The sequence below is a fragment of the Corapipo altera genome, unplaced genomic scaffold, assembly GCF_003945725.1.
Source record: "Corapipo altera isolate COAL_440 unplaced genomic scaffold, ASM394572v1 2, whole genome shotgun sequence".
Classification (NCBI taxonomy): Eukaryota; Metazoa; Chordata; class Aves; order Passeriformes; family Pipridae; genus Corapipo; species Corapipo altera.
This window is the reverse complement of record NW_020884890.1, coordinates 1,153,384-1,179,843: the sequence shown is the minus strand read 5'-3', so window position 1 is coordinate 1,179,843 and position 26,460 is coordinate 1,153,384. Positions and strand designations below refer to the sequence as shown.

General features: G+C 36.7%; 1 protein-coding gene across 2 annotated transcripts in view; it reads left to right on the top strand.

Annotated features, from left to right (window-relative positions):
• Nucleotides 1–20,199, top strand: part of COL21A1 (collagen type XXI alpha 1 chain) — a 97,517-nt gene extending 77,318 nt beyond the window's left edge. For both annotated transcript variants that reach the window (XM_027645094.1, XM_027645093.1), the window contains 11 exons: nt 4,587–4,640; nt 5,919–5,972; nt 6,461–6,532; nt 9,539–9,574; nt 10,084–10,128; nt 12,184–12,216; nt 15,756–15,902; nt 16,000–16,054; nt 16,344–16,544; nt 17,970–18,047; nt 18,785–20,199. In XM_027645094.1, the coding sequence (XP_027500895.1) occupies nt 4,587–4,640; nt 5,919–5,972; nt 6,461–6,532; nt 9,539–9,574; nt 10,084–10,128; nt 12,184–12,216; nt 15,756–15,902; nt 16,000–16,054; nt 16,344–16,544; nt 17,970–18,047; nt 18,785–18,972 (963 nt within the window). In that variant the 3' untranslated portion in view covers nt 18,973–20,199. The remainder of the gene's footprint in view (nt 1–4,586; nt 4,641–5,918; nt 5,973–6,460; nt 6,533–9,538; nt 9,575–10,083; nt 10,129–12,183; nt 12,217–15,755; nt 15,903–15,999; nt 16,055–16,343; nt 16,545–17,969; nt 18,048–18,784) is intronic.
• Nucleotides 20,200–26,460: the final 6,261 nt, after the last annotated feature.

Below are 26,460 nucleotides of genomic sequence, written 5' to 3'. Positions count from 1 at the left end.
CACATTTGATAAATACAGCAATAGATTAGTCTGAATTTAGCCTCTGAATTAATTAGATTTGAATTGACTTTGAAAGTACTGAAGTAAATTTATTTTGAAAGTTAGTTCTGACTTAAATATTGTCATAGTGTGTAATGGATTTCTGAAGATGAATTTCAGGATGCTTTTGTGATAGTGCTCTTTTGACAGACTGTGAAAATAGCTGAGATCACTGAATTCCCAAACTGCTTAAAGAGAAATTTTTGTTTTCAGTGAGGGAAACAAAATAGTTCATTTTTTCTTGGACAGTCTGGGTTACCACATTTTTGTTACTGTCTGTGTAGGGTGATTTCTATGTTCTTTATAGTCCTTTAGAAATCACAGTAGCAAAATAATTGTTCTGAAAGTTGGTGAAAGTATATATAGATTTAAAAATGGAAATTTTAAAGGCAAAATGGACACCTGCTTAAAACTAGTTACAGGTCTTTCCTAAATTAATAGGAATTTCATTATTGGTTGAACCTATGCTGCCTTTAAAAAATAATTATCTCTTCTGTTGAGGAAACCGTGTTTATTTAGTTCCATTACTAATCATCCTCACTGTTAACATGTCTTTTTGCAGTTTGCCTTTTGTGCTGGAGACATTTTATCTTCTTTCCTGACTAAAATGCTTCTGAGTTTCCTGGGAGATACATAGTTTAACATCATAAATACGCTGTTTACTACAACTTTTTAACTAATTAAAGAACCTACGTTTCAGCCTGTATTCAACCTCAAGCAGATCAGTATAAACTATTACTGCTATAATAAATACCGTAGAGAATTACGACTGATGCTATTATCTGTATGGACAAGGGACCACTACATGACTGAAAGGCTTTAACCTTCTAAAAATTTGGGGTTTTTCTTAGGGTATTGAGCCATATGGTAGTAAAGGAGATTTTATGCAGTTGTATTCAGTCTACAGAGTTAGTATCACTTGTCAAGGGAAGAAATAGGTAACACTTCTTGGTTTGCAGCTGAATGGCATATATAAGTGTTGTAATATTTGACAATAATTGAACAATCATTTGATTTTTTTACTTACTGCCCTATCTTGAGGTTCATTATATGTTGTGCATGGATGGACTTGTCCGTGCCCAGTCCAAATAGAAGAAACTTCAGTTTCTCAGGAAGCCAACAAAGCAGTTCAGTGAAAATATTTTTATTGTGTATTGATGGAAATTTTTTCTCCATTTTTTCTGAGCAAAGTTGAACAAAATGCTAGAGAGAGAGCTATATCATCAGCTGTAATAAAGCCGTGTGGGATTGCAGAGTGTACATATTTATTTAACTCACCTACCATATTTTCTTCAAATTTTATTTAGATAAATGACATTTGGTTCTTGATACACTTGAAAATAATTTTTTCCTGTTTCCTGTTAAGTCATTTAATGTATTTTTTATCACCTGATAAATTAAATAGGAAATTGATGCATGGAATATTTGAATATGTTACATGGCATTAGGGAATTTCAACCAGAAAAGATAGTGGGATTTTCCTTGTATTAGTCACATTGAATATGTTTGTTCCAGAAAAAACAGATGGAAAGCTTGTGGATGGTCTATTAATACCTTGGGAAAATTATTCAGTAACAAGTTCTTCTTCAGAAATAACTATCCCTATTACATTGCCAACACCAGCAATTTATTAATTTACCGCAATATAAATAGTGTCGGCTTTGGAAAATAGGGGAGCAATGGTACATTTTATGTCCTTGAATTGTTCTTCATTTTTATTCAGGACATGCTCTTCTCTTTTAATAGTTTCCAGATTATGTTCTCAAGCTTTTCTCATATTGCATCTGAAAGTTTTCTTCTTGCAGCATGCTGATTTCATGTAGTTGTCTTCCTAGCTTTTTTTTATTAATGAATCAGCTATGTGTATATATCCACACTGACATGCAAACATATACTAGAGAAGGCAAATAAGAAAATATATTTAGTATAACCAAAGGTCAAGCATACATCTGCAGGAAAGGTAGAAATAAAACCCAGTTGTCCTCATTTCCTTTCTTGCTCTTTCATTACTAGGCTATATTTAACTTCCTTAATTAAAAAAAAGCTATTCTTTACATTTAGTATTTCCACTTTATATGAGATAAAATGAGCGGGGGACATTTTTTATGAACATATGCTGCTTCTGTAATCCAAGGACTGATGTGAGAGTGAACTAGAAGTGTTTGAGTGGTAGACGGTAGATTCTCGGTGTGTTACATGACTTGAAACACGGGGCTACTCTGAGGTGGCAATGTGAAAGGAGCCAGAAACCCCCAGTCACATTTTTTATCCCTTCCCACAATACCTCCCCAAACTTGTGCTTGCTTTTCTCTACTGATTAATGTGTTAGTAATGAGAACAGAACAGAAATCTGAGGAGGAGAAAATTGTAATTTCACAGTGGTTTTTGGAAAAGGAAGGTAGTCCTCAAGGAATACAGAAAAGATCACACAATGAAGAGAGCTGTATTTCAGAAGTAAGGAGGTCAATAGATAATATGAAATTTGATTTCAGAGCCAAACTGAATTAAACCTTACAGTGAAATTAAAATTAATAAAAACTTATTTTTCTATGTAAATAAAATAGAAAAACTGAAGAAGCAGACCTCCTGTGCAAGTGAATTAAGACAGCATTAATATAATCAAGGTTAGGTTACAAAACCAAATGAATATTTTGTTAGTCTTGTTGTAACAAAGTTGGTGCTGAATGCAGTCCATAAGCAAATAGTGTATGGGAATACACAATCTTTTAGGTTGTGAGTGTAAGCAGTCCTCAGAAACTTTAATCCATCTGGAGAAGAATTTGTAATTCTGTTCCAAATTATGAAAGAAATGGGGTAGGGTGTAGTAAACTTCTGTTTACCAAATAATAGATTACACTAGATTAGCTGCATCATCTTTGATAAGAAGACTAATCTTCTGTGTAAGTAAGAACAAGCATCAGGAAAGTTCAGGAAAGTGTTGGAAATTATTCAATGTATGATAGTGTGTTAATTTCGAAAAATTGAAGTTTATTAGATTTTTCATGTGCAATTGACTGAGCAGGAAAAGTCTTAGACTGAGGAACACTGGCAGAAAAGTTACTCAAGTTTTAGTCTTGTGCTTGATACAATTTATTTGTATTGACAGACCTGTGTCTCTGGCCTAAACAGTAAGTTACTGTATTTATTGATGGAAAATTTTGGTGACCAGAACTTTCTTACCATACATCAGCAAAGAAACCTGAATTAATCGGTGGTTAACCTGTATTAGTGTGTGGTTAATAGTAAAGCAGAGGTGAAATGCCAGAAAACTGATGAAATCCTGAAAACCCTGGCTACAGAGAGTTACTTCTTGTTCCAGATATTCTGAATTTTCTCTTCTATTTGCAGACACCCTTTCAGTTTTAGCAAATAAAGAATTTTTTCTTTTTTTTTTTTTTTTTTTCAAAGCTGAGTTGTAATTTCTGTTAACAAATTACATGGTTTTAATTCCATGTAACCTTTGAAAGAGGTCTAAGATAACGTCATGGGAGTGAATTGTTCCTAACATTTAATACTAAATGGAAGGTGGTTATTTGGATTTATATGAAAACAAAGATTAAATAACATTAGTAACAATGGGTTTTGAAAATATTATCACTTGGACTAATTGATAAAATTTAATCTCCGACAAGTTAGATTTCCAGGCCTTATTTAATTGTTTGACTTTCTGTATTACTGTGCTTTTATTTTATGCTGTGTCTAAAGTAAACTCTTATAGTATATTGTCTTTCAGAGTATTTATGCAAGTACAAATAAAACAATGATAATATATTGTTTTTATTGATGTATGCATCTTGAGACTAGCTTTAAACAGAAATTAAGAGCACCAACCCTTTGATGATTTGACATCCCTTAGCTCTTATTTTATGTATGGAACAAAGACAGCTAAACATGCCTTTGTCAGCATGATTCCATTTGAGGAGTCCAAGGGAATGTTTTAGTGATGCTCTGACTTTGTACGTGTGCTGAAGTGTCATGATATGAAATGGCAGAAGCTATTGGGTTCTTGAATGAACAGTTCAACCCTGAAGATTCTGCAGAAGATGCAAAGATGTGCCCCCCTCGATAAATCTCCACAAAGCTTGCAAAAGGAGTCAAGGCCTGGCAATCTTTGAGGGACACATGGTCAGAAAGAAGAAAGAGAATTATGAAATGCCACACATAGTATTGCTGATTTTGGAAACACTAAATGGAAACCAAGAAACTTTTGTGCTACTTTCAGTTATAGCTAAGGGACATATTACAGACAATGTTTTGAGTTGCAGAATGTTTTTCTCTCAGGATTGTTCTATGATGACAGCACTGTTCTTTTTTTCTATATGGGTTTTTTTTCATTGCACCGTAGCCCTTCATTAGACCATAGAAGGTCTAAATAATTAATTGTACTGTATCAGAACTATAGTCTGTGTAGTAATATGATGAAAGACATTGTATTTCCTGTCTATTTCATTATGGAAATAGAATAACGATACTATAAATGCTATACTGAAGCCATTATTCCTCTAGTTTAGTACAGAGATGTCTCTGCCTTTTTCGTAAATAAATAGGGTTTGATGGGACCAGAAGGCTCACTTGGTCTACCTGGAGCTCCTGGGCCTAAGGTAAGTGTTTGTATTAATGTGGCTTGGATAAATGACTGCTTTATAGATTTTGCAGCTAACTTTTTGGTGTACTGAATATTGGTGAGTAGCTGTATGATTTTCCTGTATTACTTTCTATGGTACTTCAGTCTCAAGAGAGGTTAATATAACTCAGTGAATGGTGCCTGTCATCCCATGATGTTTGGAACAATTGCAGGAATGGTCATGAGACTGTTTCAGCTTTGCAGACCTGGAAAATGTTCTGCAATGCTGGCAGTCAGATAATTCTCAGTATATATCTGAACTTTCTTCCCATGTTACATTTACTTATATTTTAATTGAGTTAAATAATGTTACGTGCTGTTTTTTCCACCCACGGAGCCAGATTTATTTCAGATGTAATTTTATTGATTGTACTGCAGCAACAGCAAGGACTAATTTGACCTGTGCTCTCAGAAGTTAAAATAGATACTATAGATTCAGATTGCTTAGTGTAACCTTTTAATTTATTCCAAGATGAGTTTTGGTCAATAAGCACTGAACTGTGTGTCCTAGAGAATATTTAGGAATACAGAATCCATTTCCCAAACGATGTATTTACATTTAGATCCATTTCCATCCATACGTTATTTTATATCCAAAAGTACATGTGCATTTATTTAGAATTGTATACTGGAGGTAGCATTTTTTTAAATGGTCAATGTTTGCTATTGTCTAGAAGACTGAATACCTATGAAATGACTAAAAATTAAGTAGCTTTATTTTTTTTTGTGAAAAATGCCTTTTTTTTTGTGTATTTATCTCATTCACAGTATAAACTTAGAGAATCATTCTTAATAAGCTCATTCTTACTAAAGGGCATTATGAAGTAGGCAATAATTATTAGGTTTTAATGACAATCCTCAAGCTGAATATATGCCTAATTCCATAGGCTACAGTAAAAGTGAAAACATAAATAAATATTTTGACTTGGACTGATCCTAGGATTCTCAGGGTTTTATTAAATAAGATGATGGAAATGTGAGGTCAGTATGCACAAATATGGTGTGACTGGGCAAGGGAAATGAGGCAGGTAGGGACAGGACTGGTGGGTAGAGGCTGGTCAGTATCTTATCTTTCCTGAAAGAAAGTTACACCTTCAGGCTTCCCATAAGGGAATAGAACTTTAGCCTTTCAGTCACTACCTGTGCCTGTTTTTAAAAGTCAGTTTCTCAACAGTGTCTGTTTATGTTTGCTGGTCATAGCACATGTGACAAAGCATAATGATATCAGCCTCACTCTTACATAATTGTTATATAGGGTGATAAAGGCGAACCGGGAATTCAGGGGAAACCAGGATCATCAGGAGCCAAGGTAAATATGATTCTGGAAGTACTCTAGTTAAAGAAGGGATTTATTTACTATTTTACAAGGCAGTTTGTGTCACGGTAAAACAGTAGTTAACATCAAATTGCATCAGAATCCATTTGATTACTTATTCTTACTAATTTTATGCTAGATTTTAGGCAGTGTAACTCAGGTGCTCATTAAGTTCAAAGCTGCAGACTTTGCCAGTACTTCAGATAGTATTTTTTATGTAATATTGAAACATCAACATGAACTGTATTAAAAGACAATTAATAAAAATAGATAGTGGAAAACTGAGGTTAAGAATTAGGAACCTCTTTTGTGGCTTGTCTGTATTCAACATCGCTTCACAAATTTTCCAAACATTTCACTTATCTTCAGTTATAAAATTTCAAAATATCATAGCCAAAGTGTATCATGTGGCCTTGAGAAAACATGCAATATGTGTTTTTGCACGCAGCATATCACTGACACAGAGCTATTGTATTACTCAGGGAGAACTAGGAGTACCAGGTGCTCCAGGTGAACCAGGCTACCCAGGCATTCCTGGTACCCCAGGCATAAAGGTAAGTATTTTTTGCAGTTTTACATGAATTGCATCTTTTATTGGAAGTGCTTTTCTTGCAAGTAATCATTATTAAATCATAGAATGGTTGGGTTGAAAGGAACCTCAAAGACAATGTAGTTCCAGCCCTCCTGTAGTGGGCAGGGACACCTTCCATCCACTAGACCAGGTGACTCAAAGCCCCATCCAACCAGGCCTTGAATACTTGTAGGGAGGGGGCATTCACAGCTTCTCTGGTCAACCTGTTCCAGTGCCTCAACACCCTCACAGTAAAGAGTTTCTTCCTAATATCTAATCTAAACCTGCCTTCTATCAGTTTAAACCCATTCCCCTTTGTCCTATCACTACAGACCCTTGTGAAAGGCCCCTCCCCAGCTTTCTTGGAGGACCCCTTTAGGTACTGCAAGGCTGCTTTAAGGTCTCCCTAGAGTCTTCTCCAGGCTGAACAACCACAACTCTCTGTCTGTCTTCATGGGAGAGGTTCTTCTTCAGCCCTCTGATCATCTTCATGGCCCTCTGTTGGACTAGATCCAGGAAGTCCACATCCTTCTTATGTTGGGGGCCCTGGAATTGGATGCAGGTGGGGTTTCATGAGAGTGGAGTAAAGGGGGAGAATCACCTCCCTTGACCTGCTGGCCACACTGCTTTTGATGCAACCTAGGCTACAATTGGCTTTCTGTGCTGGAAGTGTGCATTGACAGGTCATGTCAAGCTTCTCGTCCACCAACACCCACAAGTCCTTCTCTGCAGGGTTTCTCTCAGTCCATTCTCCACCTAGCCTGCATTTGTGTCTCCTCACAAGATCTTGCCCATCCCAAGATTACTGGTGAGGAGCGGGATTTGGAGAGACAGCCTTGATGCTGTGGGAGCTCTGCTCAGAAGCAACCAAAACACTGGTGTGTTAACAACGCCTTTCTAGCCACCAGTGCAAAGCACAGCACTGTGAGGGCTGCTATGGGGAAAATGAACTCTGTCTCAGCCAGACCCAATACAGCATTACAGAAATAGAGTTGAATCAGGCATTTCATTTCCACAGGGAAAGAAAAATTTAAGGATAAAGAGGCAGTAAGATAGGAGGGTGGTGTTATAATTAATAAGTTTTATGAAAATCCCATATAAAAGTATTCCATTAGACTTCAGCTTCTGCTCCAGAAGAGCACAGATTTCCTGTATGTCCGGTATTGTATATGCCAGCCATGTATAAATGTCTTAGGTATACTAGAGTACTTTGCATGTCAGTAGACACAGATATGCAGGTGCCTTGAACTGCATAGAGCATCTTAAATACCTGTGTTTAGATATCTGAAGCAAGTCCCTGGTCAGTGGAAGCTAGAGAGAGATCCAAATTTAGGTGAGGTTGTCTCACATAAATGAGATAAAGGAACCTGAGTTACATTTTTCCAAGAGAAGATGTAGAAAAGTTAGTCTTCTGACCAGTTTCGAAACAGGGATTTGCAGAGCACAAAAAGACCGGTGGAAGAGTGACTGGAGTCAGTGTCATAACAATAGTTTATTAGTTTCATTATCACTATATATTCAGTTTCAATATCTAAGGATTATGTAAGGTATGTGTACCAAGACAATAATGCTGATTTTATGAAAGGTGATTTTGTTAAAATTATGAAACTTCTCTAAATTTTAACTGATGAAACTTTTGCAAAAGTCATTCATTTTATATGAAGATGCAAGTTAACTGGAGTTACATGTCATAAGTATGACAGACTTTTGAATTATTCAGGAAGAAAAGTGCAGTTTGGGCATCTGACAGTAAAAGTGAAGCCTTTCAGCTGTAGATTATTTTAAAACTTGAAACCAACAAAATATTTGACATTCAAGTACAACACAATTGAATGCAGTTGGCATAAATGTCTTATGTTCTGGGATTTTTGATCAGGAAAATACTTGCCATGGCGAAATGTCCTCTTTGCTACTGTTTAGCATTTAACTAAAATTTTTTTTTTCCCCAGAAAACAACCAAACACACAAATGTTTGGCTCTTACAAGAAAACTGACAAAACAAAGCCAAAAATCTCCATTCTAATTCTTTTCTTTGCTAAATGCAATTTTGCACATCCCCAAAGATCCGTCTTTGTTTCCTGAGCTACTATGTTCTTGGCCCAATGTTTTGATTCATGTCTGTTTGAACAGAGTCACAGGGGTTTAAGAGGTCAGAATTAGAGTAAGAGCCATCTCCCATAACTTTAAGTTTCCTTTTCAGTCAATGAAGAGAGAAAGGCACATTTTGAGAGTATGTGTTTTATACCTCTATTGTTAATTGGAATGAATAATTTTCAAGCACTGACTGTTTCTCTCCAGTGTGAATTAGATGGTGTTCGGTCAAGTTGATAAACTTAGATAACTAACTTTTAAGTACAATTTACACCATCTGATTGTCAATTCCCCCCCAGTTATTTACTATAAACATTTCAAGTCAAAAGTAGTGGGTGGAAGTAGAACTTAGTCCTTAAATATTTTGATTAAATTTAAATATAGGAGAGTTGCCATTCAAAAAATACTTTTTCTTTGTATTGTCATGTATAACTTCTGCATGCAGTGTATTTATAGGAAGTGTTACAGAAATTATTTATACTCTAGTCTATGTGGGTGAAGGCAAGCATACTTGAGGTTAGCATTCAGCTGAAATTTAACCCATGAGAAACGCTGCCTCCCTCCCTGCTTGCATCCTCTCCACTCCCATGCACTGAGTGGATAAAACCCTGCTGGATTTTCCACCTCATTATGTCATATTTTTTAATTTTTTACTTGGTATGTGAGTATCCACTTTTCTTTTTGATAGTTCTTTCCATGACAAATTCCTTTTTTAGTATAGCTTTCTAGAGTTTTCTCAGTTTTTGTGTACATGGGGATAAAGTGACTTGTTTTGATTCAGTATAAATAAAAGCTATTAGATGCTTCTCTTGTAATTATGTGTTAAATTTAAACACAGACTACATGTCTTTGAGATGAATCATGTTGAAATGGAGACTTTTCTTCTAATATTTCACAGGGGGACAAAGGAAACCAAGGTGACAGCGGTATCCAGGTATATCAACTTTGTTCCTAATGAAATCATCTGACAACGCTATTAATACAAGGTGTTAATTCAGACACTTTTTTTAAGATTAAGATCCGTAGGAAGTTTGCTTGAATAGCAGCAGTAACTCTCCTTCATGGAAATCAGCCCAGTATCCCCAGTATGAATTTCCAGCTGCATTTCTAGGGCCTGAGCATGCCTACCTACTGTACTACCTGCCTACCTACTGTACTGTAATAAGTGGAATTTTCTTTATTGTTATCTAAAATCATGGTAATACCTACAAGAAAAAGTATGATGTCACTGCTCAGATCCTGACTTGGTTCCTCTATGTTCAGAGTAGAAATTGTATTCTTTTGCACAGTTTCTGCTTTGATCTCTTGAAGAGTAACTTTTCAGATTGATTTGTCCTGGTTAGGATGACGTTTTAGGGTTTAACTCTTTGTGTTATTTTTCATAGTTTAATTACATGTACCAGATAAATGTATATTTTAAGAAAATGTGCTTCTTTTCTTAAGGGACTGAAAGGAGAAAAAGGAAGACAAGGAAATCCAGGCTTACAGGTACTGTTAAAATAGGGATCCTAGTTCAAGAGAGCCATAGAGATCCTAGTTTGAGACCACAATTCATATTTGTTTCTTAACACTACTTCCATCAACATGAATAGGTCTTTGCATCACATGAAATATATTTATGTACCACATGATTCCATAGTTATATAAATTACCTCTTAAACAATCTTAATGTCTTTAAAATAACAAATACAACACATATAGAGAAGATGGAGCCACATTTTTCTCAGCTGTGCATGCTAGAAGGATGAGAGGAAATGCACATGAATTGGAACGCAGAAAATCCCAGCTTGCTTTAGAGGAAAAGCCTTTTGCTTTGAGGGTGGTCAAACACTGGATCAGGCTGCTCACAGACATTGTGGCAAAACCTGTCTGGGCAGCGTGTTTTGTTGATCAAGTTGCATCTGTTCTGCAAAGGAACTTGAACCCAAGGAAATCACTTCCAGCCTGCATGTTTCTGTGCTTCTGGGATATTATATCTTGAGAAACAGACCATAAGTGCATTTTTTTTATTATTGTATTAAATCCTTAATTATATAATAGTTTTATAAAATAGCTATAAATAATATAAAATGCAGATAACAGCACAAAGTGGCTTTTATGTAAAGGTTATAAGAATAATACATGCGATGTTAAGATTTTGCATGTACCATGCTGCATTTTCATACAGTTCATTATCTCCTAGACATTACTGGGAGTTATTGACATCTTCTGGGCTCATAAATTACAGATGTTTCCTGTTTCAGCTGCAAATCAATGAGATGCAGTTGTTTCTCTTTAACTCTGGGCCAGTGTATTCTGATTGTGTCATAGTTGGCTATCTTGTTGTACCACAGAAAATAGCTATTAGTATTTATAAATACTTGTTAACTGCATACTCTGTCGTGTCTAAACAGAGAAGTATTTGTTAGAGGTACGTATCTAAAACTAGACTTGGAAGGAAGCCACAGTTGCTTTTTTCAGGATTACGACATCGATACAGCTGCCTGTCTAGCCAGAAGGAGCTGATTCCTGTGGAGTATGGGCAGGAGATCTAGACTGTATGTTAGTTAACTCTCTCAGGCATATGAAGGTTAACAGTAGTTCAGTATTAAAGCTGAGCAGATTTTTTTAAAAGAAATAGTTTAAACTAAAAGACCAGTCTTTGATTTTAAACAAATGTAGTGTCCTACTCTAACATTTTACGAATTAAACATTCTGGGTTTTCCTTTTGCAAATGATATACAATTTTTTCATATATTTATTTTTTTAATCATGAGGCAAAACAAAGTGATAGTGAAAGGAAACATTATTTTTCCCATAGAATGATGCAACTTGAATTGCTGTTGCTTGCTTTCTTTTTTTGGAGAAAGCTGAAAAAATAATGCAGACTGAGTCTAAAATTGTTTCCCATGCTTTTCTGATTTGGTTGGCAACCAAAAAAATCAGTAATTCAAATACTTCTGATAGACAACACTAGGTCTTTCCAAGGTTTCTCAAGACTCCAAGACTTCTTAAAGATACAATACAGATTCCTTTGCACATAAGAGTGTATCAGAAAAGTGAACTGCCAACTTGCCATGGAACTTAATGGTCAGTAACACTATTGAAGCACTTGGCAGAAGTGACTCCGAAATCATTTGCTACCATGGAAAATCTGGCTTACCACTGAGTTTCTATTTAAAAGGCTCTAAAATTAATTTATGCATAGTAAGACAGTATTAAACAGGTAGAATCAGGAGTTTTCTTTTACTAGAACACAAAATTTTATTTCTTTAGTCTTTTCTAAAGTGAATAAGATTTTGTCTCTATGTTGTGTTTATTGTTTTTAATATGTATGATATATTCGCAACTTATCCTCTTCGTACATGATGTTAAAGGTATTAATGAATTGTTCATTCACCATGGTATAAATTTTTCATCATTATATGCAAGGGGTTTTTTTGTACAATAGCAATCACAGAATCTTTAAAAATTGCCATTTGTGATTAATTATTGAAGACAAAGGATGCCAAGTAATTTGACTCAACCTGCTTTTTAAATTTTTTTTCATGTTATTTCTTAAAGGGAGTAGAAGGACTGAATGGAGAACGAGGAGAGGTAAGTATTTTTGTAATGACAAATATAATATTGCAAAATTATTCCATTTGTTTCTACAAATCATATGATCTGTAAAATGTGTGTTTATAGTCTTGCTTCTGTTCTCAGATGTCTGTAAATAACAGAAAAGAAATTAATTGAGAAATATCGAGAAGAGAAAGAAATATTAGTTAAAAAGAGATGTAGTGAAATATATATTTCATTAAATGAAATATTTTTTAAAATAACTAAAGCCAAGTATATACTTTAAGGGAATTAAAAAGCCCACAAACTAACCAATAAAAACAGTGAGAAAAACTGGTTCAGGAAAGGAAATGCTTAAAGGAAAAAGAATCCAGAGATTCTATGATCACTGCAAAATAAAAATACATTCATAAAAATACAGAATAGTATTATAGTATTATTCAGCAATAACCAATAATTGAAAGGCACAATAGAGAAATAAGGAACAGGACACACAAAGAAGGTCCTTCTTGTACCCCTTCCCTTTTTTTGGGGAGTCAGAAAATTTGGAGCATGTAAGTTAGAGATCAAGACCATTGTATTCAATGACAGTGTTGAGTTTACCTAATTCCTTTTGAGCTCTGCTGTTATACTCTACTTTCAGCTTCTATACAAGTCTGTAGTAAGGATTTCCACAGATGAACTCTTTGTCTTGTGTGTTTTAACTGGCACCAGTGAGATTCTTTGTGGGCCTTTATTTCAAAGCCAATGGAAAGGAGTCTAGCAAAGCCTTTACAAGTATTTTTTTAGAGGTTTCTGTTTTTTGAGACTGACTCAGAAAATGCAGGGTAGAATTTTTTCTCTCTACTACTAAGTCTATACAAGAATAACTCAGCTCAGCCTGAAACTTGAGGGGCATAAGGGAAAGTGTCCACAACCAGGCTGCATACAGCTCTGAGCAACCTGGTCTAGTGGAAAGTGTCCCTACCTGTGGCAGGGGGGTTGGAATGAGATGATCTTTAAGGCCCCTTCCAACTCAGTCTGCTCTATGATTCTATGAAGGCTGCTTGGAGTGCTGTTTGGCTAATGTATATATGTTTATGGCCAAACTTTTTAATCTTTGTGTTGCATTTTTTAAAAAAATTGGTATTTAAAACATTGATTTTGTTGGTTGTTTTTTATTTATTTCATTGTTTAGTGAAATCAGAGTACAAATTTATTTAGAGATTTCTTTGTTCAACCCTTTTCATTAAAGCATTGTTGCATATCAATGGCTGGATACATTAGGTGGAAGCCTAATTCTGATAATTAAATTACTGTATGCATTTTATCATGTAAACTGTTTCATATGCTGCTGTGATTCTATGAAATAGTTAAATTACAGTTTGACTTATAATTGTTTTGCTAAATCATTGCCAAAACTGTATATTATTGAACTAGCTTCTTTAAATATTTTAAATCATGGCAATAATATATTTCTACAGAAAACTCATTTTAATATTTTTCTTACTATATGTTAAGGTATAATGATGTTGTGTTTACTTATCAAACCTATAGAATGAGTTGATTTTCTATTTTCATAAAGTATGTTTTTTGTTAGACTCTGACTCCTCAATAAAAAGTTTCTTCAGCCTGTAATTCTTATTGAGCTCTTCTCCTTTTTTAAATTTTCTTTTCCAGTAGCAAGGGTCAACAAACAAGGCCACACATGGGATGTGGTTGACCATTAAAAGACCAAGATATACTCTGCAGTTTCATTTACTCTTTGGCAAGTTCTTCAGGCAGTTTCTGCTGATGCTTCCAACATTTTGTCCTGGTATTTTTATACTGGCTTCATGCCTCTAGTGTTTTTCTACAGTAGATGCCATTTTCCCAATACTCACTGTTTCTTAATGCTTTCTAACTCACTTAGTTCAAATAGATCAATTTGCAAGTCAGATGTCTTCTATGTAAACTTAGTCCATAGCTGTAAAAGTAATTAAAAACAAAGCAAAACAAAAAAACCCAACCAAACCCAAACAACTCCTACCTATAAGAACAGAATGGTTTTCAGATCTCAGCACATGTATTCTAGTGTAGCCACAGGCAGCTACATATGCTCCATGTGTTTATCTCTGAGCCTTGCTGACCATGCTAAAGGAGAAAAACCACTTTTGTAATTATGTAATTTGTAATCATGTAAGAAATGAACAAGCACAAATCTACAAGATGTAATAAGAGGATCAATTCTCTGTTACTACAACATTCAAGATGACAATATCAAAAAAATAAAATGCTATTACAACTTTGGAAAAAGTTCTGAATTAGTGTGTAACTTTTGAAGGTATGGACTGCTGTTCAGGTCATCTTTCCAGCAGTACTTTTAGGCACCTGACTGATACCTGTCTCATTTCTGTGTTTTTTTAAGAGGATAAACTGCCTATCTGATTTTAGTGCCTAGCTCTCTGCATAAAACTAGGTAATCCAGTACTGAATTTGAAACTTGCTACCCTGCAGTAATTCATGTGGAGAATTCTGGACATTGTTACTAATTTAGACCAAGCCAGGAAGCTTTGAATTTTTCTGATTTATTCTGAAGACTTTTGATAAGTAATAGAGAAAATTAAACAAAATAATATAAATACCATAATTTAAAATTCAGTGTAAGTCTATGAAGACTGTATGCACGACTATTTCATAATTTCTTAAACTTCTATTATATGTTTCAGTAAGTTTTGTCATATATAATAGTCCTGTTCCCACAATTTTATCTAAAATAGTTGTAAAGAGTGAAAGAAAATTTTGAGGCAACTGATAATATTATGCAGAAGCTGTGCAGAAATGGAAGGAAAAAACTCATCAGGGAGCAAATGTAGTATACTGACTTTAATCTTGGGCATATACCAAATTACATTGTACTGATGTTTTGTTGGCTCCAGACTGGGGAAAGGGTTCCACATGAACTGTTGCAGTAGGTTTCCATACGTAGAAGAACCATTGCTTTGATGAAGATATATCAAACTATTTTCCAGTATTATTTTAACCTTTTCCAATGAAGCAAATGGACTATAGTTATTACCAATCAGATGAAAAAAAAAAGCCAACAAACAAAAGAATTGCTAACTCAAATCAAACTATTTTTTCCTTTGTCTTATATACTACAGACATAGGGGTCAAAGGCTTGATAATTACAGTAAGTTTCCAAGAACTTCAGTGATGCCAGAATTTCATCTCTAATTTTTCCAGCCTTCTAAGGAATTTAACATACTGTGAAAAAAATTCTAATTCTCATGAAAAAGAGAATAATGCCTTTTCTTCCATATGTTAATAATGAATACTAGTTTCTAAATAGTAATTTGTAAGTTAAATGGTTCCTTAAAGTTAAAAAAAGGTAATTTGTTTCTAGTTATATTGGGTAATTGTATCTGAAACAGTTACCAAAGAATCTCAAAACTTCAATACGTCTCATCAATATCAAGTAATATTTAGTGACAACTTATATTAATTTTATGAAGGTCATCAATAAAGATTTTCTCAGAATATGTTTTTGTGATGCTGCCTAGCTTCCAGATGATCGCTGAAGATACGATTGGCTTTTCATGGATTTTTCATTCCAGAAAGGTGAGAAAGGAGATCCAGGCATTCAAGGCATCAGTGGACAAAAAGGAGAATCTGGTGTCCAGGGTTTGGTTGGACCTCCTGGTCTCAGAGGTCAGCCAGGAGATCGAGGACCCCCAGGACCACCTGGATCAGATGGAAAACCTGTATGTATAGGACCTCAAACTTGTAATTTTGAGTACCTTAAAAACCACAAAGAAATGCATGATCTCTCTTGTTTTAACTGTTCTCTGTTCAATTCAGGCACGAGAATTTTCAGAAGAATTTATTCGACAGGTGTGTTCAGATGTACTGAGAAGTAAGTTGGAAAGCCTCTTCACTGTTTTTTTCCTTGTTTAAAGTGCTAAAAAAGTTTCCTGATAATTGTAAAGTCTCTTTCTTGAAAGCAAGTTCCGTATTCCCGATCTATCACTTGTTTTCTTGCGGGTGTGGATACATTTCCACACCACAGGTTCTATACTTTCCCATCTTATTGCCTAAAGGTATCTTGTTCTCTAAAGAGATGAAACTGATTTTGTGTTTGTGGTTATGGGCACTACTTTTATTGTTTCAACACTCTAAGCAATTTTTTGTTTGAATTCTCTCAGCCCAGTTGCCTGCCATCCTGCAGAGTAGAAGACTACAAAGCTGTAACCACTGTCAGTCTCAAAGTGCTCCCCCAGGACTTCCAGGACCACCAGGTCCAAGAGGCCCTGAAGGACCAAGAGGGTTTCCTGGTTTACCAGGGAATGATGGCATTCCAGGGCTGATGGGCATCCCAGGTCGCCCTGGGGCTCGTGGGACAAGAGGTACTGTGTGCATACATCATGGTGTAAATGGTCTTTGTGACTTGGTTTTCTCCTTCTAGTTTTGAATGGGGTTAATACAGGGTGGAGTAAGAGAATGGCTGGGCTTCTGTGACTGTAATTGTGAACGTGGTACAGAGTGGATGTTTCGCTGCTTTCAAGGAATGCATGACAGAAGAAGAGAAAATACAAGAACTCAACAAGGTAGCTAGTGTTCAGTTCTAATGTAGTCAAACTGTTCTGATCTTTTTAGAGAGTTCTTAGTCTCACGTAAATGTTTCTAGCTGTTTAGATTATTTTTTAGATCAAATATGCTTAGACATGGATTTCAATGCATTTCCATGTTTTCTAGTTTCTTTTCTTCCAAACTTGTTTATTTCTGCTATTTTAAGGAACAGTATTATTCATTGGCTACTTACTAGCTGCACTGATCTTTGGCATGTGACAACTTTTAGACTCCCCCTGATTTCCTGAGTTTTTGTCCTTTTGTTCTTTTTAACTCAAAAGGATTTTTACTCCTTTCTTTATGCTTTTCTTAAACATTCTGGATTCTTTTTAAGCAAGCTAAGGTTTATACATTCAGGTAACTCAGCTGTCCAAGCATTCCAGCTGATTTCTGTGATGTATTTGCAGACTTTATATTAAGTATGCATATGTAGTCTGGAACTAGAGAAAGAGACTGGGTGAAGTCCATAATTTGGTAACTGGTAGGATCAAAATAATCAGGAAAGCTGTATAACTAGTAGTGTGCCAAGGGTAAGCAGACAAATGGTTGGTAAATATTTACTTTCTTTTTGACATTACCTGTGACCTAGACATCAAATTCATTTGGGATGTAATAAAGATTTGCCTGTAGTGCTTTTATAATTTCCTCTCCAATAGGAGAATGTGCAGTTTTCCTCTGAAGCAGACACTAACAGGTTTGGCTGTTCCATAAGAGTTGGAAAAATGGGTATATGTCTCTATGAAGAAACTGAATTCACTGGGTTGTAAGTGTTAGAGAGCTCATATTTTTACATCTCAGTATTTCTTTGGTGGAGATTTAATTCTGCTGTATGTTGTAGAAGATTATCTATATATTCTGTATTCCACACCGACTATGGTGAATAACTTACACTTCTTTCATACAACTTCTTAAAATCTTTGCCGGTTGGAAAGCAATGGCAGTAAATTTTTTTAATTGCCTATCATCTATTCCCTCAGCTCATAGCGACTGTCTGCTTAACAAGTGCTATATCAGCTCTAAATTCAGTAGAAATTAGGATAATTTAGAACCCAGTCACACTGTGTGGGTTACAAGAAAATGCTTGTTTTACATCCTATTATTTGCTTTTGAAATATTAGGTATTTTATTCAATAAATATTATCAAATGCTGACTTCCTAGATCATTGGTGTGCAAAGATATACCTGTGTTTGCTAATTCACAGGACTGCCAGGGAAAAACGGTGCAAAAGGCAATCAAGGAATTGGGGTTCCTGGGATCCAAGGCCCCCCAGGACCTCCAGGTGAGGGATGGTTCAGCTGTGCAGATTCAGTACATGCTAATAATTTATTAATTTCAAAATAAGTGTTTGTGTAATTTGGGAAAAACTTAGGTAGTTTGTACATATCTTAATTGCCATATATGTTTTAGGGCTAATGCCTGTCTCTTGCATGCCCTTATAAATTGTCATATAATATATAGTTTAATATAAGATATCTTTAGAGATTGGTACCTGAGAGACTGCTGTTTCTTGATAGATGGATCCTGAAATCAGCCATTATCTAAAAACTGAACCCTGATATGATTATGTGACATGTAAGCATTGCTTAGTGAGGGAATATATTCTTCCTAACATTAATGTATCTATAAAAAATGCAGACTTGGGTGTTTGGAACAAATATTAGGGCCTGATCCAAATCCAGAGTAAGAAATAGAAATAGGGGGACTGATTCATGTGTTGGTGGTTCCAGATTATGTAAAGTATAACAGTATGCTAAAGCAGATTTTTATATTTTCCTTTAAAAGCTATTTTTATTTAAAGTGTTTTCCATGTGCTTTTAAAAAAATCTTAGTAAGGTATCATGTTGTGTTTATAAACATATAAGCAGTTTGTGACAAGGAGTGTCTTTTTCAGGAAATGTTTTCTTTATCTGCATACTTCACCAAAGAGCAGGGGTGTGTGTGGAGGGGTGGATCTGTTCTTGCTCTTGTTTTTATTTCTGTAGTCATGTATTTGTTTATTGCATGTGTGTTATTAAGGTCCTGAAGGTCCACCAGGTATGAGTAAGGAAGGACGTCCTGGAGAGCGTGGGCAGCCTGGTAAAGATGGAGATCGTGGTACTCCGGGAATGCCTGGACCAGTTGGACCCCCTGGAATTTGTGATCCATCACTATGTTTTAGTGTAATTGTGGGGAGAGATCCATTTAGAAAAGGACCAAATTATTAATTTGTGATATGGTAATTTAGAAGAATAGGTATGGTGCTTGTCTTTTATGGTCTTTCAAATCTCAGGAAGGTGACCAGCAATAATCCAATAAGCAGGAACAAAAGTACCTCTGGCATTATAAATAACAAACCCAAAGGTTATACATTCCTTTAGACAAGAAACTCCAAAACCCCAATGACTTTTTTTATACCTTGCACTGGTTGAATATCATCTGTTTTGAAAGAGTTTTAATAGGAATTAACTATGATATTTAGTATTTAATTGTCCTATCATTCTCCTTTTACCACTGAAGTCCTTTGCAAAATTGCTGGAAACACCACTGGGAGCAGGATTAGGTCTTAAATGGCATTGGTCAGGTATAAGTTACTGTGAAATTTTTCACATGCAGCCAACATACACAGTATTTGCTTTTGAAAGAATGTGGCTGGCTTTGACTTCGTATGTGTGTGAATTTCACTGGCTTGTGTACATTTCATATGTCATAGCTCCAGATGTTCTGTGAGCAAAAGCCTGTATCAGATTCTTATAAATTAAGATAAATATCTGGATAATCATGGAAGAAATATCACCTATTTTTCCATGCAACTGTGCTTAAAACTAAGGTGAAATGCAAGGGTAGAACTACTCGTTCAAGGGTCAAGGTTTTGTTGAAGATGGTACTGTCAGCCACTAAAGATTTAAAGGTTCCATGTGGGTGATTCAACTTACATGAAAACGGCATTAAAAATAAAAAAAGAACAAAAGACTGATACAGCTGGCTATGATACAGTAGCTATGATTTGACAAAATTAAAGATTAAAAAATGTTTGCACAACCCCAATGTAACAGTTCCGTGTAATGGAGTATTAAGTTATATACCCTTTGCTGTTTCTCCTCAAGGACTGCATTGCCAAATTGAAGAAGCAGGTTTACAAGGAGAAAGGTCTAACTGGTGGCTGATCAGCTGCAATGTTTGTTATGCTGTTTCCTTTTTCATTTTAAGCAAGCTGTGTGTAACTTTCATTGTAAGCTTTGCTAATGAGTTGTATTGCTTGCTTTTACATAAAGAGCAAAGCCACAGTTCCTATGACAATTTAAAATCCATTTCTTAAATTAAGGCAGAATCTTGTATTGAATTTAACTGACGCTTCATAAGTGACTTCTCTAATGGGTTGTTTTTCTGTTGTCCTACTATCAGAGAGTGGTATTATGCTTGACATTCAAGGTAAAATAAAATTTTGTAAAGAACTGGTGGTAGTTTGATGAGCAGTTGCAAGAGTCACCTTTCTCCTGTGTTGCAGAGCAGACTGATGTCTGTAATACGTGGAGGGGTGGTTCCACCTGGCAGCTGTGCTTTTGCTCTCCAGCATCTTTCCATTTTCTCTGGAGAAAGCATTATCTCTTGGAGCAGCACCTTTCTACTGGGCTCCTGATGCCTGTGGTGCCAGAGCAACCAACTGCACTGTGCCTGGTGGCTGCAGCCTGCCCAGAGCTGTGGCCTGTGGAAGGGTGCTTGCAGTGAGTAGCTTAGCCAAGCCACAGCCCTGGTTATACTGGATTGCGATCATTAGCATCTCATAAAATCTAGTCTAAAATCCTCCAAAAGGCTTCGTGAAAGCAACTGACATGGACCTCAGAAATTAGGCTGCGCATGAAGTTTTCTCCCCAGATAAGTGATTCTCAGTACACAATATAAGGCTGCACCTGTGTGCAACCATTGATTGAATTTGTGGAAAAAATAATTTAGAAACCTCTTAATTTGTTGTGTTCAATCTCACACTGTATATTTTTTGAGAAATGGAAGTGAAACATTGCTAGGTCAGTGTAATGGGTTTGTAACCCTCCCTGAGAGGGAGATGGGACTAGGATAGGTCACCTGATGTATATTTTACCAATAAGGTACTCCATGCCATGTTATGTCAGCTCAGATATAAAGAGACAAGAAGGAAACAACTCCCTCTTCTCCTCTGGGATGGTTGCACGGGACAGATGGCTGTTTTCGGAGGAGGAAAACACCTTTCGTGGGGAAGTAGTCTTTATTGTTAGTTTTCCCTGTGTGTATAGTGCTTATAGATTTTTTTTCTTCTCTGCGTAAATATAAAACTGCCTTTCTTAGCAGCCTCGATTTTGCAAGTTTTTTTTCTTCTCCCCCCCTTCCCTCCTCCTTCTCCCTCCGGGGGGGATTGGGCGGAGTCTCGGTGGACACCGGCCGTTCAGCTAAAGTACCAATAACAGTCAGGAAGGAATCAGGATCCCAGCATACTTGTAGAACCTTTCTGAGCTGTCCACACTGCATGCTAATTTAAATCCACATTTAACACACATTTTTCAGTAAGATGTATGATGGTGGGAATGGTGAGTCTGAGAGGAAGCAAAACCAGAAACAAAAAGAGAAAGTCAGGAGGACCTCTGACTGCAGTGAATACAAACAGAAAAGCAGAATTCCTTACTTGTAGAAAAAACTCTTGATTTTCAGCCAGTTTGATTGGTAGCTTTGGGTATGATTTCATTTGATCAAATTAACACATATATCAAGCTTCCATATTAAAAGTAGTGCTATTGTCACCCCTTTAGTCCTATTAGAGGGTTGTTTCTGAATGACTGACTGAGCATCTACGTGTAATTTCCAATCTGCATCTATTAATTGTCCCTTTCTTTTTGTTTTTTACATGTCTGGCCAGTTTCTATGTGAGCTCAGCTTTTGCTTTTCTGTCTGCATTTCTGCATACCCTGGCAGTGGCCCAGTAGTTTTCAACAGGTTTTTGCCCACTTTTCCAGCTCTGGAATGCTTCTCTTTTGAGCTGACTCAGAAGCTCACAGTTAAGCCAAGGTGGTCTCTTGCTCTGGCTACTTCTCTACCTTTAAAAGGGGATTAATTATTTTTTTTCTTCTGGGAAGAGAGTTTAGAAAAGCTCCCAGCACTCACTAGCTCCCTCATGGAAGCTTACCACGAAATCCTTTGCAATTTAGCTCTGAGAGAGCTGAAATTTGCTCTTCTAAACCTTAAAACGTTTGTTCTCATACCAACCTTCAGCATGGTCAGCAGGATCCCAAATTCCATGGTATTATGATTGCTGCATCCAAGGCTATCCCTAACTGAGATATTACAAAGCAAACTTTCTTGTTTTGTGAGCAGCAGGGCCAGCAGTGCCTTGTTCCTGGTGGGCACATCTAACATTTGTACAAGGAAGAAGCAGTCCTCTACACATTCCAGAAATCTGGTGGGTGACATGAGCTGCTGTATTGTTCTTTCAATGGACGTGTGGGGTAGTTGAAGTCACCCATAAGAACCAGATTCTGTGACCCAAAGCTTGTTTAAGTGATCCAAATACTTTTCCATTGGTCTTACTGTCTTGATTTGGAGGTCAGTAGAAGATGCCTACTTTAAGATCCCCCTTGGAGATGACTCCTCTGATCTTGACCAAGAAGCGTTGTGAGACACTGGATTATTGTATTAATTATTGGCTTGGACCAACTCGTGGGGGAAGGGGGGGGGGGGGGGGGGGGGAATGGGACAGGTCAAATTTCATGAAGGTGAGGTGATGCCCTGCCCCATACCCCAGTGCCTGTGAGCCTCATTAGGAAACCCTGGAGAAGCTGTCAATCAAAACCAGCCTGGGGGTGCTGCCCCGTTCCACACCTCAGAGACCTTAACCCAGTATGGTATAAACTGGAGTATTATCAGATTAATGATCCACAGGAGAGAGCCTCTTATTTATGATTGATGCAAACTATGTAAGGTTCTTGCAAATGTTGATCTGCAGTCAGAAGCTGTGAATTAAAAAAAATCACAGTGAAACATGTCACCGTCTATCTATCAGATATTTTCCAGAAACAGTTACTAGAAACTCTGTTAACTGACATTTCCTTCCTCTCTTGATGATAGACTTTAAAACTGGATCTCGGGCTAATTTTTAAGCAGAGGGTAAGATGCAAAAAATATTTCTGGACATTTTTTATTAGTATCTTGCTGTGTGACTTTCAGTTAAGAAATATGCTTCCTGGTGGGTCTAGTACCTGTTGGTGTCAGTAGAGGAACTGTGATCCACTACACTAAATTTTTAATATAACTTCAGCTCATAATATCTCTGTGTGCATAAAATAGGTTTAACATTTACCACTTTACTGTGCTCATCGATTGCTGTTGTCTCGCAGATACTGAGGCATACACTTGGACATAAAGATGCAGAATTGCAAAGTTACTGTGGGAACTGGATTTCTTAATGAAAGCTTATTGCTGTATGGAGCTCAGCAATTTTCACCTCTGAGAATCATGATCTTCTTAAAGAGGTTTGTAGTAAATACATATGGAGTGATGTGTCTCTCTCTCTCTCTGTGCGTATATATATATGATTTAGTAAAAGACCAGATGTCACAGGTGGTTTCCACATGTGCAGATTTATTTGGTGAATATATATATGTATATATATTGTGTACATATATGTATATGTATCGTTCTCAGAAAGATATCATAATCATCCAAATGGAAATAGAAAGTAAAAGAATAAAATCACAGAATGGTTTGGGTTGGAAGGGACCTTAAAGATCATCTGGTTCCAACCTCCTGCAGGGACATCTCCTTCCACTAGAGCAGGTTGCTCAGAGCTCCATGCAACCTGTCCTTGAACACTTCCAGAGATGGAGCATTCACAATTTCTCTGGTCAACCTGTGCCAGTGCCTCACCACTCTCACAGTAAACAATTTCGTCCTAATATCTAATCTGAGCCTACTCTCTTTCGGTTTGAAACCATTCCCCCTTGTCCTGTTACTAGTCTTTCTCTATCTTACAGGGTCCCTTTAGTTATTGGAAGGTTTCAATTAGGTCACCTCAAAGCCTTCTTTTCCCCAGGCTGAACAATTCCAATTCTCTGAGCTTTTCCTTGTAGGAGAGGTGCTCCATCCCACCAGTCATCTTGGTCACCCTCCTCTAGACTCACTCCAACAGGTCCTTCTTGTGCTGGGGGACCCCAGAGCTGGATGCAGCACTCAAGGTGGGGTCTCCACTCTACTCGAGAGTGGAGGGGACAGAATCACCTCCTTTGACCTGCTGGCCACACTGCTTGTGATGCAGCACAGGATACAATTGACTTTCTGGGCTACAAGTGCACATTACTGGATCATGTCCAGCCTCTCATCCAGTAGCACCCCCAAGTCCTTGGCAGGGCTGCTCTCAATCTGTCAATCCCCTGGCCTGTATTGATGCAGGAGGTTGTCCTGACACTGGTGCAGGACCTTGCAGTTGGTCCTTTTAAACCTTATGGGTTTAAAAGGGCCTGCTTCTAGAGCTTGTCCAGGTACCTCTGGATGGCATCCCATCATTCTAGACTGTGTGATCTAGTCTAGAAAATCTAGTCTTTTAAGAACTGAACTGTCACAGTCCTTTTACTGCTTCAGAGCCAGGGAGTCATTGTCAGCTTGAGATGTAGCCAGTAAATATCAAGGTTGGTTAGCCTGTTAGAGGAAGAGCTGAGAATTGTTAGCTGTGCATCTTTCAGAACTAGAGAATCTCATTTCTCAGAAAACTCAAGGTGCATTAAAATGGAATTTCTTATTAATGGTATCTGACTATCTTGGCAATGAACATTGTCAGGAACTGTCACTACAGTTCACACAGATTGAATCAAACCACTGTGAAAAGATACAACTTTTTTTCTGTAGGGGGAACACATAGATGAGAAATCAAAAGGGTTTACTGTCTCTGCTGAATATGGATTAAGAGGTATTTTAACAAGTATTGCCTTCTGGGGTGATACTGCAATGTTTAAAACTTGAATTAATATAAAAAAATTTTATGAGTTATTTGTTTTGTTGATAAGCAAGATTTTCTTATAGCGTACATTACCTATGTATCTTAAAGAATCTAAGTGCATTTTTATAATGGGGGAATCATTACTCTGCGATTCCTGACTTTTTCTTTACAAGCATCTTTCCCCTCTCGGTATTTGCTACCTTTGCATAAAGTGCTTTTTGCTATCAAAAAATATTCTGGTGGCATTCCATTGTATTGTATTATTCTGCTTTATACTTTTCTTTCTTGGAAAAGGATGCATTAGAAGATATTCTTCCAGAAGTGATGTCTGGCCACTCAGCCAGCTCTCCCAAAGGTATATTGGCGGGTTGGAAGCTTGGTTGTCTGCCATGGGCTTAAAGAACTACTTAAGTGCTGTGTATTGATTTTCTGACACTTTTTCCTGATTTTCTGCTTTTAAAAGTATATAGTATTCTTCCACTTAAGGAAAAAGTAGGTGAGAATTCATGAGAAAATTTAGCCATTTGGCTATTACAGCCTTGTATGTCCATAATGCCAGCAAAATGTCTTTCTCATGTTGGAGGTTCATAAACTCCAAAGAGTGTTTCGTCTGTTGTTTTGTGATTTTCCTTTTTTAAAGCATGAAAAAATTCATAGTATCTCTGGGGCACACTGAAATCACATATTTAATATAATGCAAAACCCCCAGTAATGCCTAGAAGCTGTGTTTCAAATCAGTAATTTTATTGAACTGTTGAAAAACATGATGCTACCTGAGAGATGGAGAAAAAAAAAAGCTCTCTTCTAACTGGAGCATAATTCTTCAACGTGTGCAAGGCTTTTACTGATGTGGGAGTGAATGTTACCTCTAATGTAGCCAAGATGGAGCCTGAAGAAAACCCTTAACCAGTACAGTAGGCTGGGTAGCAAATGAAGGAGAAGGAAAAGGTCATTCACTTTATTCCTTCATTCTAATATAATACGAATTGAATGAATTGTGCTTCTCCTTGTCCTTATCGAAAATTATGAGAAAATACAGTCTAGATACAAAGTGACAGACCTCCCAGAAGTGAAAGCTCAAGATGAATGTGCCAGTGATGAGCACCAGGAATCTCCAGAAGCTGAGACCAAAGTTCTGGATGACAATTCAAGGGATCGTAATAGCTGTCCCGTCCTGATATTATCTAACTCCTGCTCTGGAAATTGGCAAGCAAGTGCTAGCACTTAAAAGTGTTTGTGTTATGAAAGTTTAAAGAGATTTTTTTATATACACAGTAAGTCCTTTCACAATACTTCTTTGAAAAAAAAAAGAACAAACCTAGAACTTAGGAAGAAGAGCCTGGATTTGTGTGTTCTGGTCACATAAAGCTCGTACTGAATATCCAAAGCCATCTGTGCTGGACAACTAAGTTAGTTTGCCTTCCTGAGGAAGGGACTGAACAGGCGTTCATAAAATCCCCTATACTTTCTTTTTCCCCCCTGCACCAGAGCATCTCTCACATCCAGGAATCCAGCAGCCTACAGTTTTCTCAAGGACAGTTATTCTTACTCAAGCTAACAGAAACACAGAGTTCAGTACTCATTTACTGTTTAGTATTCACTGTAAACAAATCACTGCTAAATTATGAATCAAACCTTTGGTGCACACTAGTGTCTTTTGGAGGTGCCTGCCATGTGCCAACAGGCATACATACCACTGAAGTCATACGTAGGTGTCTAATGGTGGTACCCACAAAATACCAACTGGCAGAAGTAAACA